The sequence below is a fragment of the Typopeltis vanoorti genome, chromosome 13 (assembly GCF_054136105.1).
Source record: "Typopeltis vanoorti isolate ZY-2024b chromosome 13, IOZ_Tvanoo_1.0, whole genome shotgun sequence".
Lineage (NCBI taxonomy): Eukaryota > Metazoa > Arthropoda > Arachnida > Uropygi > Thelyphonidae > Typopeltis > Typopeltis vanoorti.
Genome location: NC_143561.1, coordinates 84187903 through 84202529, shown reverse-complemented (window position 1 = coordinate 84202529; position 14627 = coordinate 84187903). Strand labels below are relative to the sequence as shown.

The window sequence follows — 14627 nt, the reverse complement described above, 5'->3', positions numbered from 1 at the left end:
CTGCTTACCACATATATTTGCTCAGTCTCAACTTCCCCACTCACATCCTGATCTATTCCATTTCTATACTGATCATCCTCATACATACATTCACTACTACTTCTAACATCCACTTTCCCTATGCCATGTCTCCCTGTCCACCCAAGCTCCCCCGTTTCCCTGTTCTACTTGCATTCCTGTTCTCTCTTCATCTCTCACACTACTGCTGTTTCCATTGCCAAACACTTCTGTCTCTTAATACCACTCTACTGATCACTTCTAACATCCACTTTCCCTATGCCATGTCTCCCTGTCCACCCAAGCTCCCCCGTTTCCCTGTTCTACTTGCATTCCTGTTCTCTCTTCATCTCTCACACTACTGCTGTTTCCATTGCCAAACACTTCTGTCTCTTAATACCACTCTACTGATCTTTCACTTCATCTCTTACTTCTGATCTCTTGCTTGCATCACACACTGCCCTTCCATCTAGAAACAGTTTTCCAATGCACTCACTCCAAAGCTGTTCAAATGTAGTCCATCACATCTGTATAATTCCATTCTTTCCTGAAATATAAGCCACAGCTCCAGTAGCATACCATTCATGATTCTTTCTCTTCATCTCAACTCATCTTTGTCATACCTTGGCAACACACTGGCAAGGTATGACAAAGATGAGTTGACCTTTTCCAGATTACTGTTATCTTTCACTCTTCTCAGTAACCTCCTGATATTTGTACTTACATTCTTCTTATGTCCCCTTAATTTATTTATCCCCACAACAACCACTAATCAATATATGATCAATATCTTATACATTGGAACAACCCACCTTTTATCTATTTGTCAGTTTGCTCCTTATTGCAGCAGCAATTATATTCCTAACTAGTGTATAACTGGAAACATCTGTCATATCACAGTTCTTGTGCACTGGCACGAATCTGCTTCTTTCCTTATCGTGCTTGTCACTTTTGAGCCTGCATTTTATATTCCTCATTTAATCACTACTAACCCAACTGTCTTATATTCTCTCCATAATAACTTTTCCTCCTCACATTTTTGTGATTGCCTTATCCATCCATTTCACATCTCTATTTATTTGTCTATATCTTGGTATACAGTAAAACATGGCTTGTGTCGAACATATCCTAGGCATTTTCTGCATTGTCATCTCATGTTAGTGATATTAACTGACTACACCAATTCAGATAATCATCCACCTTATAGTTCCATATATATCCTCTTTCTCTTTCTGTGGCAACTTTCCTCTGATTGAACACCTCCTATATCAGTACCTTATATTCACTCTCACAAACAGATGGCAGTGTTGATACCACATTTGCAACCACATCTTGTGAGAGTATAGGTTGTCACCAAATCCAGCACTGAACTTTCTGTTGCTTCCATCATAATCTCTGCCTATTGCAACCAGACCACCATGAAGTCAGAAGACTCATCAGGAGAAGTCCCCACTGTCACACACAGAGTTCATCAAACTGTGCCTTCAACCCATTCAATATTTCTGAATTTTGAATCTCAATATTCCCTTTGCTTACACTCTCCTTAAACAGTTTTCAGGAATGACTTCTTGTTCTACGCCTGTCTCTTTCAACTCTAAGAAAAATCTCTTCCACATTAACCTAGTAAATAACCTATATTCCTCAATCATATCCCTCCCCCCCCCCTTCTTCTCCTATTCATGAAGCTCTGCAAATGACACTCCCTCAGTTTGTCTTCATACCCCATATTTCAACTGGAAATGTCCTTAGTCATCTTCTTTGAACCCTTTTTAATATATCTTCATTCCCCATGGAAACCAGGTAACCAAATTTGCACATAATAATCCATATAAAGTCTTAATCAAGCCTCAATATCATCATCATCATCAATTCTTTCCATGCCTTCTGACACATAAGACTGCTAAATTTTTGTGGTTTCATAAGCGACTCTTTCAACACCGAGAGTTCCAAAAGGCTTCCCCCCTTGCTGTATCATTATTATTATTATTATTATTACGGGCAACTCCAGGGAGTCCTTAGACTCATCCAGGGAGGCCCCAAATCATGTTCACAACAACTATTTGACATTCACACAGTATCTATCATACCTCGCCTTAAACTCATTCACTGTCACAGCTCCCACCACAGACTCTGGCAGCCCATTCCACTCATTCACCACTCTAAAAGTAAAGAACCCAGCTCTAACACCCATACTAATTACACTCTTGCCCAGCTTCCATGGATGTCCCCCTAGTCCTCCCACAACCAGCTCTGTTCTCAAAAATATCTTCTGAATTAATTTTATAGAAACCCTTCAGTAATTTGAATGTCTCAATCATATCTCCCCTCCTCTGCCTATCAACCTATTTCTGCAACCCACAAATCCTCAAACTGTTCTCATAAGGTTCATTCCACAGACCTGTTATCATCTTGGTCACTCGCCTCTGGATCCTCTCCACCTCCTCCCCATCAAGAAGAAACCTAGGTGACCAAATCTGGGCACAGTAGTCGAGGTGGGGTCTTATCAAGGCTCAATACAGGGGAACAATAACATGCTTGTCTCTGTTCGTCAACGTATTCTTCAGCAACCAAGTGATTTGATGAGCTGATTTCGCCACTTTTGCAATGTGCCCCACCCCCTAAACTTTAACTCCTTATCCACCAACACTCCTAAATCTCTTGCCTCATCAATTTCCTGGAGTACAGTTCCACTAATGTAGTAAATTACTGCTAATCTTTTCACCCCAAAATGTATAACCTTACATTTTGCCACATTAAATTGACATCCATTCTCCTTAGCCCAGACCTCCAGTCTATCCAAATCATCCTGCAAAATTTTGACCTCATCTGCATTCACTATTGCCCTACCCAACTTTGCATCATCCACAAACAAATGAACTGTTCCTCTCAGATCCGTTCCTATATCATTAATGAACAAATTAAACAGTAGTGGTCCAAGAACAGATCCTTGTGGCACACCACTAGTCATAGGCCGTCTTTTGGACAAAAGACAGCCTGTGACTAGTTATATATGTTATCCACATCAGACCAGGCTAGAGAACTGTCTTCTGGGGATCTCACAAGTCATGTCTGTCACTAGGAGCATTTGTTCATCCAGATTTGCAGTTTCCATAGTCAAATAATTTTTTACAGAGAGAGGTGACTACCCCTTCACATAATCCCCAAAAGGGACCCATCTATATCCCCTGGAGAGGTCTCCTTTTATCACCTCTTACTGTATGCAGGAGTGTGGTTGGGGTATTCCCAACACGGAAAAGGCCTCGATATGGATCATTATTATTATCTGACCCCCATGGAGTCAAAGGACTCATCGTGGAAGCTATACTGTCTCGTGCCATGTCTTGAACCTATTCACAGTTTCAGACACTGCATTCTACTTACTAATCCCTCTATATGTAAAGAACCTGCTTCTCCCCCTGCTCAGACCCTCCTTATACAGCTTTGGATGGCCTCTAGTTCTAATATTGCTGCCCTCTACTTTATGAAATATCTTCTCTACATTAATCTGGTAACAACCCCTCGCTAACTTATATGTGTCTCAATCACATCTCCCTTCTTCTTGTATTCACAAGGCTCTGTGAATTGCATTCCCTCAATCTCTCATCGTATCTGACATTCTAATACATCCTCATCCCCCTGAAAACCAGGCAATGAAATATGTGCACATTAGTCCATATGTGGACTACTGTGCACAGTAGTCCATATGTGGTCTGATCAAAGCCTTAATCAGAGGAACCATAACTTCTTTGCCTCTGCATCTCAATGTCCTCCTCATTATTGCCATAATCTATTAGGATGTTCTTACAATTTTAGCAGCGTGATCCCTGAACTACCAAAGAAATTTAGAATTGTCCTTAATTACTGTTTTCTAATATATCCTGAAATACACACATTCCTTTCCCCCACCCCTTCATGCAGATTTGGTTATAATCAAAGAACCCCATCACAATGCATAGAGCATCTGCTGAAACACAAACAGGAAGGCCAAGAGGATTATTTTCACCTGCACATCAATGTGTTAAGAAGTCTGTAATCTTCATTATCCAGTTTCTTGAGATCATAAAGATATTGCAGGAGACCAGAATAAGATGATCATTCCTTTATATGAGCTATCAGTCTTTAAGTTCCAAAAAAAAAAAAAAATTGTTAGTTCACTGAGCATAAAATTTAACATTATGTCAGGTAAAAAATTCACAATATCATGCTTCTGCAGTAACTTTTATCCACTGCTAATACTGGATGAGAAAGCAAGTCAAGTTCATTATCTTTAAAGTTGATATCTGATTTCAAATCTCTGAGACTCTTTCTGAGAGTTTTTAAGCATTGAAAAGCTTTCCAGATTAGCGAGTAAATTATTATGGCCTGGTTGGCTGAGTAGTTAGTGTATCTTCTCTCTCTAGATAAAATGCTGCGGGTTTGAATCTTGCATGGGCATGGATGTTTGTGATTGTCTGTGAAAATATTAGTGGTGGTGGACAGTAGATGGCATTGGTGTAGATGATGCGGTTCACTGTAGTTGAAGATGGAGAGTTGTAGAGTAGATTCTCTCCCTCGATGAATCTTTGGACTCCTTGGAGGTGTCACGTAATAATAATAATATTATTATTATTATCGTTAGCATCTGACCTCCAAGGAGGTCAGAGACTCATTGTGGAGGTACACACAATGCTCATCCAATCAATGATTCAATTGTGTCTATATTCATAACACATTCAGGCAATGCATTTTACTCACCAACCACTCTCCATGTAAACAACCTTCTCCTCACGCCTCTACTCGCATCCTCTTTATATAGATGTCCCACTTTACATTCCAGGCCACCTAGAGCCGCCCTTAGAGGACGCTCCACCTAGATAGGACTTTAGTGTCACCCACGTGGTTGGGTTTAGTATTATTTGTTTTTATGTTACATTAGTTTATTTGTAATCTCTGAAGTTCCACATTTGGATTACTGTGCTCACGTCTGGTCACCTGGATTCTTTGGAGATGGGGGAAGCTGTGGAGAGGGTTCAGAGAAGAGTGACTAAGTTGGTGAGGGATGTAAAAAATGCTCCCTACATTGCAATCACAAGCTCTCAATCTATCAGAGGTTGGTTGATAGGCAGAGAAGAGGGATATGATAGAAACATTTAAATTACTGAAAGGTTTTTTATAGCATTGAATGCAGGGGAAATGTTTCAGCTATGTGATAGTGATGGAAGATCATGAGGTCATCCCTGGAAATTAAAGAAGAGTGTGGTTAACAAGGGTGTCAGAACAAGGTTTTTTGCCTGGAGGGTGGTGAATGAGTGGAATTCATTGCCTGACTTAGTTGTGAGCTCTTCGTCTGTAAATGAATTCAAGAAGAGATATGACAGATATTGTTTTGCTAGTTTGGGTCTCCCACGATGAGTTTACTGACTCCATGGAGATATCCGTAATAATAATAATATAGTTTCCAGCAATGGCCTCTTGTTCTATCTCCCCGCCTCTCCTTTTTAACCCCTGACTAGCTTATATGTCTCAATCATATCCCCCCCCCTCTTCCTCCTATTTATGAGGCTTTGCAGTTTACATTCTCTCAATCTCTCTTCATATTCCACATTCCAAAGACCACTGACAACCTTTATGAATCTTTTTTGGACCCTTTCCAGCATATCCTCATCACCATAAATTACACCAACAACAAATTCTGGAATCCAATATTAATGAAAGTCCATTATCAAATTCTTCCTTTATATATTTTAGTGTATATCATCATTTTTCACTGGTGATCTGAGGAATGTTTTGACTACCATTTATATCTTTGCTATCAGAGAACTGTTGTATATTTTGTACAGAATTTAACTGAGAATCAACAAATGTGTCATGTAACATCTCTGATGTATCAAGATCATGAATATCTTCTTTGATGCCAATGAATCTCTGATTAGAACTAATTTGTGGTGGCATGACCGTTTAAACAGAATGAAAGAGAAAAGATGAGTAAAACAGGCATTTGACAGGATGGCATGAAAAAGACCTAGAGAAAGATTGAGATCTAGGCGGATTGATACAGTTAGTAGTTCTCTAAAAAACCTAATTATTTTATTTTATTTATTTATTTTTTATATTTATCAAACACATGAGAGGTACAGGAACCTATAGTACATCAATGCCATGTGTGAAGTGCACATAAGGGTTGAGAAAGAAGAAATCTGTTGATATTTTTCTTAAAGAGCTAGAGGTTGAAGTTGTTGGGATACACATTATGAGGAAGGCTATTCCAGTGGTCAGATGTTGGTGGAATAAATGAGGAAGAGAAGAAGCGTAGGAATGATGATTGCCAATTCACTGGAGCAGTAACCATGGAAGTACCTGTGTGTACCTTTATCACACAGATGCAATGTTTCAGTACGAGTGCTGAAATATTGCATCTGTGTGATAGAGGTTGAAGTGAGCCTGTGAGGGAAGAGTCATCTATAAACCAAATTGCTCCATTCTGGACAGCATCAAGAATTTTTAAGGAAGTTTTCAATATTCAAAGTATGGACAGATTTGGAATTTGTATAGGTTAGTAGCTGGGTGGGTATAAAATAGCTTCTTGAGTGGAAAAGAATTCCTAGTTTTTTAGAGGTTGAAGTTATCGATGTGATGTTTGTGACAAGACAGGCTGGAGGTAAATGTCAGTCCAAGAAGAGATAGCTGATCCTGCCTGGTGATGTGTGTATTACTGAGGTTACGTTACTGATATATTATATTAGATTAGATTAGATTAGATTATAAGGGAAGGCGAGTTGAGATCCTTTTTGAGAGAAAAGGTAAGACTGTGTTTTGGCAGCATTGAAGCTGATCAGGTTATCCTTGCCATATTGGGGCAAGGATGGTATCGGGATCAGTGTTTTATGTGCTGTCAGATCATGATGTTAGGGATGCCTAAGAACTACACGATTTATTAAAGGAATAAGATAAATTGAAAGTGCTATCATTGGTAAAGCTGCAAATAGATTGGTGGTGAATGAAAGCAGGTTATTTATGTAGAAAGAAGGTCAATAATAGAACAGGGCCCTGAGGCACTCCTGCAATGGTAGCAAAGCTCAAAAAGAGGGTGTCATCCAGCATTACACACAGTGAACGACCAGAGAGAAAGCTGGCTATCCATTTATAGATGGTAGCAGATAGACCAAAGGAAGGCAGTTTGCAAAGCAGGCCGTGATGTCCAACACAATCGATAACCCTGGAAAGGTCAAGGGTAACAGTGCACATTTCTCTGAGTATTTCCATGGCACATGTCCAGTGGTGGGTGATGTAAGCCACGAGATCAGCCATGGATCTTGATGGCAGAGTCCATACTGGTGGTTGCTGATTAACTGGTGAGCTTCTAGGTAGTTGACTATTGATAACATTCTCTGCTGTTCTGAAGAGGATTAAGGTGATGGCAATTAGTTGGTAGTTGGATGGTAGGCTTTTCTCCCCATATATTTTGGGAGACAAAATTATATAGGAGATTGAAGAGGAGATAGGGGACAGGTGTTAGCTCTGGAGCACAATATTTGAGTACAATCGGAGAAATTCTATCAGGACTAGAAACTTTGCAGTGTCTAGGTTGTCTAATTTTCTTCTTATGTGTTTTTGCCAAAAGATCACAGGAGGCATACAGTCAGAAGCATAGCTAGAGGGGAATGGAGGGGGGCAGTCCATCCTGGGCGACACTTTGAATATTTTTGAACTTTTGCAGTTAATTCTAAAATACAGTCTTGAGAACTCAGTTCCAAATATTGTAATACTACTGCAAATTTTCCTCACAGTTACTGTAAGTGTTGCTAGTTGTGAGAGGAGTTTTTCTAAATAAAATTGATTAAGAATTACCTACATTACCATGAAATAGATTTCGACAATCTCATTGACGATTTTGCTAACAGAAAAGCAAGAAAAATAACATTTTAGAATTTTGAAATTAAAGTTTTACTTCAAAAATAAATATAGTGATTTAATTTATTTCCCTATACGTCATTTTGACTTTTTGTAGTATTTTTGGTGTGTATTGAGAGGGGGGCGGCAAATTCAGAGACCACCCCGGCCACAAAAGCTCTAGCTACACCACTGCATACAGTGCTTGAATTTTTGGCATGGAAAGAGGTGATTTGTCTTTGTCATCTATGCAGGGAGTAGAGGAAAAACGTGATGCCAGGAGATTAGATTTATCTTTGGGAAATGTAGCAGTGGTGCCATCTGGATGAGAGAGGTGGAAGTGCAGGTGAGCAGAAGACAACATTACTGGAGTCTTGACAAATAACAGATTAATTTTGAGAAAACATGCTGATGGTAGTTAATTCATAGGTAATAACTGATGGATAGTAAATCCACAATCTTTTTCCTTTGATGACAAAGAAAAATAAACTTGTTTAACAATCAAGATCCATGTTCTCTTAGCACTGGTGTTATATCCATACTTCATTAGAGGGATGATGGCTGCACTAGAGGAACATTGAGAATATTCTATCACATTCGAAGCCTTTGTATGATGCAGCGTTGGTGAGAAAGCTGCAGTATTTCATTTTTTTTTTAAGATCAACTGGTGGATCATCTTAAAATCGAGCAGTACCATTACATATTTTAGCTTACACAGAAAAGGTGTTCCATACTTTGTCATAAAACTGAATGTGAATGGTGTGCATAATTAAACTTTCCTTATTCAGTGAGTTTGAACACAAAAAAAGTCAGAAAACAAAGTTTGCATTTTCATCACTAGAGTAAAAGTAATGCTTTTAATTTATTTATCATTGGTTAATGGGATAACTGCTCTCTAAATGCTGTTTAATAATAACTGATTGTGCTTTCAATTACAGAATGGATTATATCACCTATTCGATAGAAATATTCCGGTTTTGTGACCACATGTTTATTAGAGAACTGTTTTTAAAATACTAAACAAGTATTATAAATAACCCAAGTTTTGTTAGTCGTAAAACTAACATCGGTATTATGCTATTTGTTGTCGCATTCTGTGGTTCATGCTCACTCAGAATATTTCTATTGAACTTCTTAACCACAGAAACCCATGTATGAATATATCCTCTATTATTGGAGGTTTTTTCCCACTTGGTTAGACTATAATAAATTTAGTTTAATCCTTTATTCATGAACAAACAAAGTTCATGCCTGAAGTATCTTCAGGACTGAGGCAACTCGTGGTAAAGGTGGACTAAGCTCTCATCACTTGTCTTAGTATCTCCAATAATGCAAAGCACATCTCCTTGCAAAATGTATAATGCTGTGCATTTAGGGAAAGGCCACTACCCAGACCGGTTTCGAACCTTTATTGAGGTTTCATCAGTGGGAGCCAGACCCAGAGGTAGTGATACTAAGGTGGAAGTAATGGAGAAGTCATATTTACCTATACGAGTTGTCAAAAGGTGTCTCACCGTATTATTAAATTACTCTGGATTTAGAGAAAGATGTTGGAAGTTTTTATCCACTTGGTTAGACTATAATAAATTAATCCTTTATCCAAGTGTAAGCAAACAAAGTTTGTGTCAGAAGTATCTTCAAGACTGAGGCAACTCGTGGTAAAGGTGGACTAAGCCCTCATCACCGCTCTGGGTAGTGGCTCTTCCCTTAATGCACAGCATTATACATGTCTGCAAAGAGATGTGCTTTGCATTATGGAAGATACTAAGACAAGTGATGAGAGCTTAGTCCACCTTTAACATGAGTTGTGTCAGTCCTGAAGATACTTCAGGCACAAACTTTGTTTGCTTACACTTGGATTAAGGATTAAACTGAATTTATTATATCATCCATTATGTTGAGTGGTAGTTACAAGGTTGACACTGGGGAGTTCTTTCGCTTAGTGGAACAGCAGGAAGGAGACGAGAGGTACTTTCGTCCCATAAACTCAAGAAAATCGACCATAGAACCCACACTTTTTTTGCAGTATTGTGTTTTTTAAGTATTGTGTTCGGATTAGAGTCTGCGAAATGGTGGCACTTGTCAGCCACATCTCTTCACTGTTCTGTGTATAATTAGTGATAGTCTTGGGCAGTAGCGCATGCAGGATTTAATCTTGGGGGAGGGGGCAGTTAAGAATACCCACTACACATGGCATACGCCCTATGACTGAGCATCTGCAATGATCTCTAATTCATAAGTAGTATAGAAATAGAAGACACGACACAACATAAATAAAAAAATGAATTTTAATTAGGAAAAGATTTTTGGAAAATTTTTTCATATTTTTTTCTTTAGGGGATATCCCCCACCATGGTGCGCCACTGGTCTTGGGCCAGTTGCCCCTGATCGGCTACCTGGGATATATATATATACATATAGAGAGAGAGAGAGAGAAAAACATTGACAGTTTTGAAAACTGACTGAGAGCTTATGAGAATACAGTCTTTGGCATCGGAGTTGGATTAGTCTTAGTTTTATATAAACATGAGATCTGTTTATGATAAACAGACCATATTTCATGCACTGCTCAAGAAACTTTGACAGTTTTTTAAGTATTGCAAGCTAATGTAACTCCAATGTCGAGGATTGTATTCTCATAAGCTCTCTCTTCTTTATTCGAAACTCTCCATATATATGTATATTCGATTACGAAATAAGCACGTATCTTTAATATCGCCTCATCTATTTCTGTTCATTTTACATTATATATGCTGACTATATTTCCTTGAGACCAAAATGGGACATTGGGATGGCAGAAACAGGACAGGGATTGTTCCGGACGCTAAATTGTTTACAAGATTTTCAATGTTCATGGCTACTTTTGTAGCTATAATATTATCTTTTTCAATTAAGCTAATGTATGTTTGGAACGTAGACACTTGATCTCTTGCAAATGACAACCACAATTTCAAACAGTGATCTTCAAATAATTATCGCAACATAACAGGGCATTTTTCTTGAGAAAGAAAATAAGAACGAAGCCTATCAAACTTGCTTAAAATTCTGTCAATTGATGGACTCAAGGACAAAAATTTTGTATTTACATGCTCTAGCAATTTAGTCTAATTGTTTCCTGCAAAGTCATAAAAGTTTTTCAGTTCTTCATCTCTGACTGTGTATATATTGGTAAACAGTCGACAGCACACTGGAGACGATCATGTATAATGTGTGCCTTACAACCAATACCAATAATCTGCCTCTTCGGTTCAGTTTCAAGTTTTTGCCACACTTTATTTTTGCAAGTCTTTTCCAACCACTAAGATTGGTGTTATTATCTGCACACAAAGCAACAATTTTGTTTTGTAAGGCAAATTTCGCACTTACTTCCTGCAACACTGTAGGTCAAATGTTTTACCAGGTATGGAAATAAAGTATAATTTTGTCTTGAACACCACGATTTGGCAAAAAGTACCGCACTACGATTGGAAAAAGTTTGATGTCTTTTTTGTTTGATGCATCTAAACTGACTATAATGCTTTGTTTTATTCAAATCCTCCATTACTTCACCCAATATGTATGGTGATAAAACGTTGATAATTATTGCTTCTGATTTGGTATGCACTGAAGAAAATTTTAGTTCATAAATTTTATCAATGTCTACAAGCAATCATTTGCGCAAAAACATTGCCCGCAACACACAGTATGATAAGCAAAAGAGCTTAACTTGCTGCAATTTTATCACTTTCACTCTAATGTCTCATCCAATGGTGGCCCATACATAAGCACTGTGACACTGCAGCACTCCCAAGGTAAAAATGAAAAATGTTTAATTTGTTTGTGTTTATAACAATGCTTACAACGTTATATAAATGCAATACAACATGTTAAAGCTTACAGCTTATGTTTTGACATTGATTGAGTAGTTAATAATTGGAATTGTTCGATTAACGCTATAGATTATGAAACAAATGCACTGAGATCTAACGACGATATTCGTTTGCGCCTGTCATTGCATGTTACGTCATTCCCACACTGCCCAAACGGCAGTGTATCTTTAGTGTGCTTACGCACGTTATTTCTGTGAGATATTCTTCTTATTATTTTTTATTATTACCACTCCAAGACCTCAGGAGTCAAAGATTCATCTGGGAGGTCCTTTTATCACACACACACACACACACACACACACAGCTCATCATACTGTGTTTTAAACACATTCAAACTCTTTGCAGACACCACATTCTCAGGCAAGGCATTCCAACCATTCACAACTCTGCATGAAAAAAACCTGCCTCTCACTCCCCTACTCACACCCTCTTTATACAGCTTCCAGGGATGACCACTGGTTCTCCCACTATTCTCTGGAAAACTTCTCCATCATTGATCCCATAACAACCCCTTACTAACTTGTAGGTCTCTATCATATCTCCCCTCTTCCTCCTGTCCACCAGACTCTGCAAATTACATCTTCTCAATCTTTCCTCATACTCGACATTCCAGAGGTCAGAAGCTACCTTAGTCATTCTCCTTTGGACCCTTTCCAACATCTCTTCATCCTTCTGAAAACCTAGTGACCAAATCTGGGCACAATAGTCTGTGTGGCCTAATCAAAGCCTTATACAACGGAACAAGAATCTCCCTACTTTTCATATATGAAACGTTTATTATTGGTGCGTGTGCGTGGTGAACTATTTTTTTTTTTTTTTGTCAATCTTATTTTATTTTGTTAAAATAACATAATTATTTATTTATTATAGATACAACTCGGAATTATGACGAGTGTCACTGTTGAAAATATGAAAAGAATTATATATTTTCAGTTATTGTTACACAAACAAATGCACTGCGATCTAATGTCCATATTCGTTTGCGCTTGTCATTGCTATTGATACGAAACTTTTATTATTGGTGTTTGTTCGTGGTGAGGATGAAAAATTTTTAATAAAGCGATTTTTAATATGTAAATTTATTCATTAATAAATTCGTTACGGATTAGGAAAAAATAGTTTTGTATATGCAGCACCCCCACTTAAAATTTTCACCTGCTGCCACTGGTCTCACAATAAATGAGCTGATGTTTTTAACTGAAGCTAGTCTTTTCAGCATCCTTATGTTTCTGGCTACGTGAATATTGTTTGATGTTGCTTCTGCCTCCATGAGCAACGGGAAAATGGACATTACAATGTTGGCATACCGCTTTTGTTCCATCACTACACAGCTTGTCCAGTTTAATAAATTTGAATTCTTTCTGAAGATCGTCTTTAAAACTGCAGTTTCGCCTCTTTGACATTGCAAGGAGAGACTTAGTTTTAAAAAATAAGATTAAAACTTTAAAAAAATATGAAATTTAAACCACCAGCATTGAATAACAAAGCCACCGGTTAGCATACAAGCAAAACAAATACTACGCTACGGCAGAACAAACCCCGCGTCTGAGACGTGCTGCTACTCCATGGTTATACAAATTACTGGTATCCCTGATATTGATATACGATTATAGGTTATGAATAATAATTTATGATTGACCAATATTAAAGTATATTTATAGTTTTTATTAAAAACGGGATAAAATTGACATTTTTGTTAAAACGACGGGACGGCCGGGAAATAAGAAATAAACGGTACTGGCCCTTTCAAAACGGTACGTATGGTCACCTTATAATGGAGGATATTATTAATATTATGTCACCTCCAAGGAGTCCAAAGACTCATCGAGGGAGAGTGTGCCAACAGAATCGAACGATTTCTCCCCTCAACCACACCCGCGCTCAAACTTGCTTTAACTTTTTTGCGAGCCATTAGTAGCAGATGCTCTACCAATCGACAAATCTTTGCTGGCCTCCATCTATATTTTATAGGCAAATGTAGTCAAAAAAATTTAAAACTTTCGAAAATTTACCAGAAAGTTTGTAAGATCATGACCTTCTCTTATGCTTTCAAGTAAATTTTCGAAAGTAAGAAAAATTTTCCATATTTCTTACTTTTGTTTGTTTCCACATTTTGCTACAAAATATAGATGAATCTGTAATATTGTCTGTTATAGTATCTATGTAAGACGAATAATAGCTTCTGTGGTCCATAGTTTTTAATATTTTATCATGCACCGTTCCAGCGATCACTTATGATGAATTTATTTTCTGACATAGCTTATTACAACGTTTCTATATGAATTTGTTCACCATGCTCCTGCCATTGACTCGAAGGAAAAAATCGATGAATCAATTCCGAGTCTAGAAAAGCAGATAACAAATGAATTAACAGCTGCTGCTGCGGATGTGCCACGCAAAAACTCTGGCCGACTTCCGAATGAAATTAAAAACCTGATCCGTGAAAAGAACGGAGCCAGACGCCACTACCACAGTTTCGATATGCTCTTAAAAACTATTGAAATCAAACGTGCTAGACAAAACTTCAGTTCTTGCTCTACTCACAGAGCGTAAACCTCTCCCATCAATCCATTGTGAACGTGGTCTGGTTTACCGTGATGTTGACAAAGTTGAGGCCTTTGCCGACATCCTAAATCTAGACTTCATCAGTAGAGTATACACGTCGGTACGTTATACGCTAAAAGGCACAATAAATCCCATCCAACTGGCATCATCTGCTGAGGTACGAGAAATCATCAAGCTTAAGAATAGAAAAGTACCAGGTCTAGATTGGATTTCTAACAAAATCATCAAATGCCTGCCACATAAAGCCGTAATTTGCATTGTTGATATTATTAATGCAATATTAAGATATCACTACTTCCCTGCACGATGGAAAGTAGCAGATGCGAT

At 38.0% G+C, this 14627-nt stretch overlaps 1 protein-coding gene across 1 annotated transcript in view; it reads left to right on the top strand.

Moving 5' to 3' along the window:
- The window catches only part of LOC150100323 (lysosome membrane protein 2-like), a 187092-nt gene extending 172804 nt beyond the window's left edge, over positions 1-14288 (top strand). The window contains exon 8 of the mRNA XM_090402637.1: positions 13995-14288. Coding sequence (XP_090258763.1) covers positions 13995-14288 — 294 coding nt within the window. The remainder of the gene's footprint in view (positions 1-13994) is intronic.
- The last annotated feature ends 339 nt before the right edge of the window (positions 14289-14627 follow it).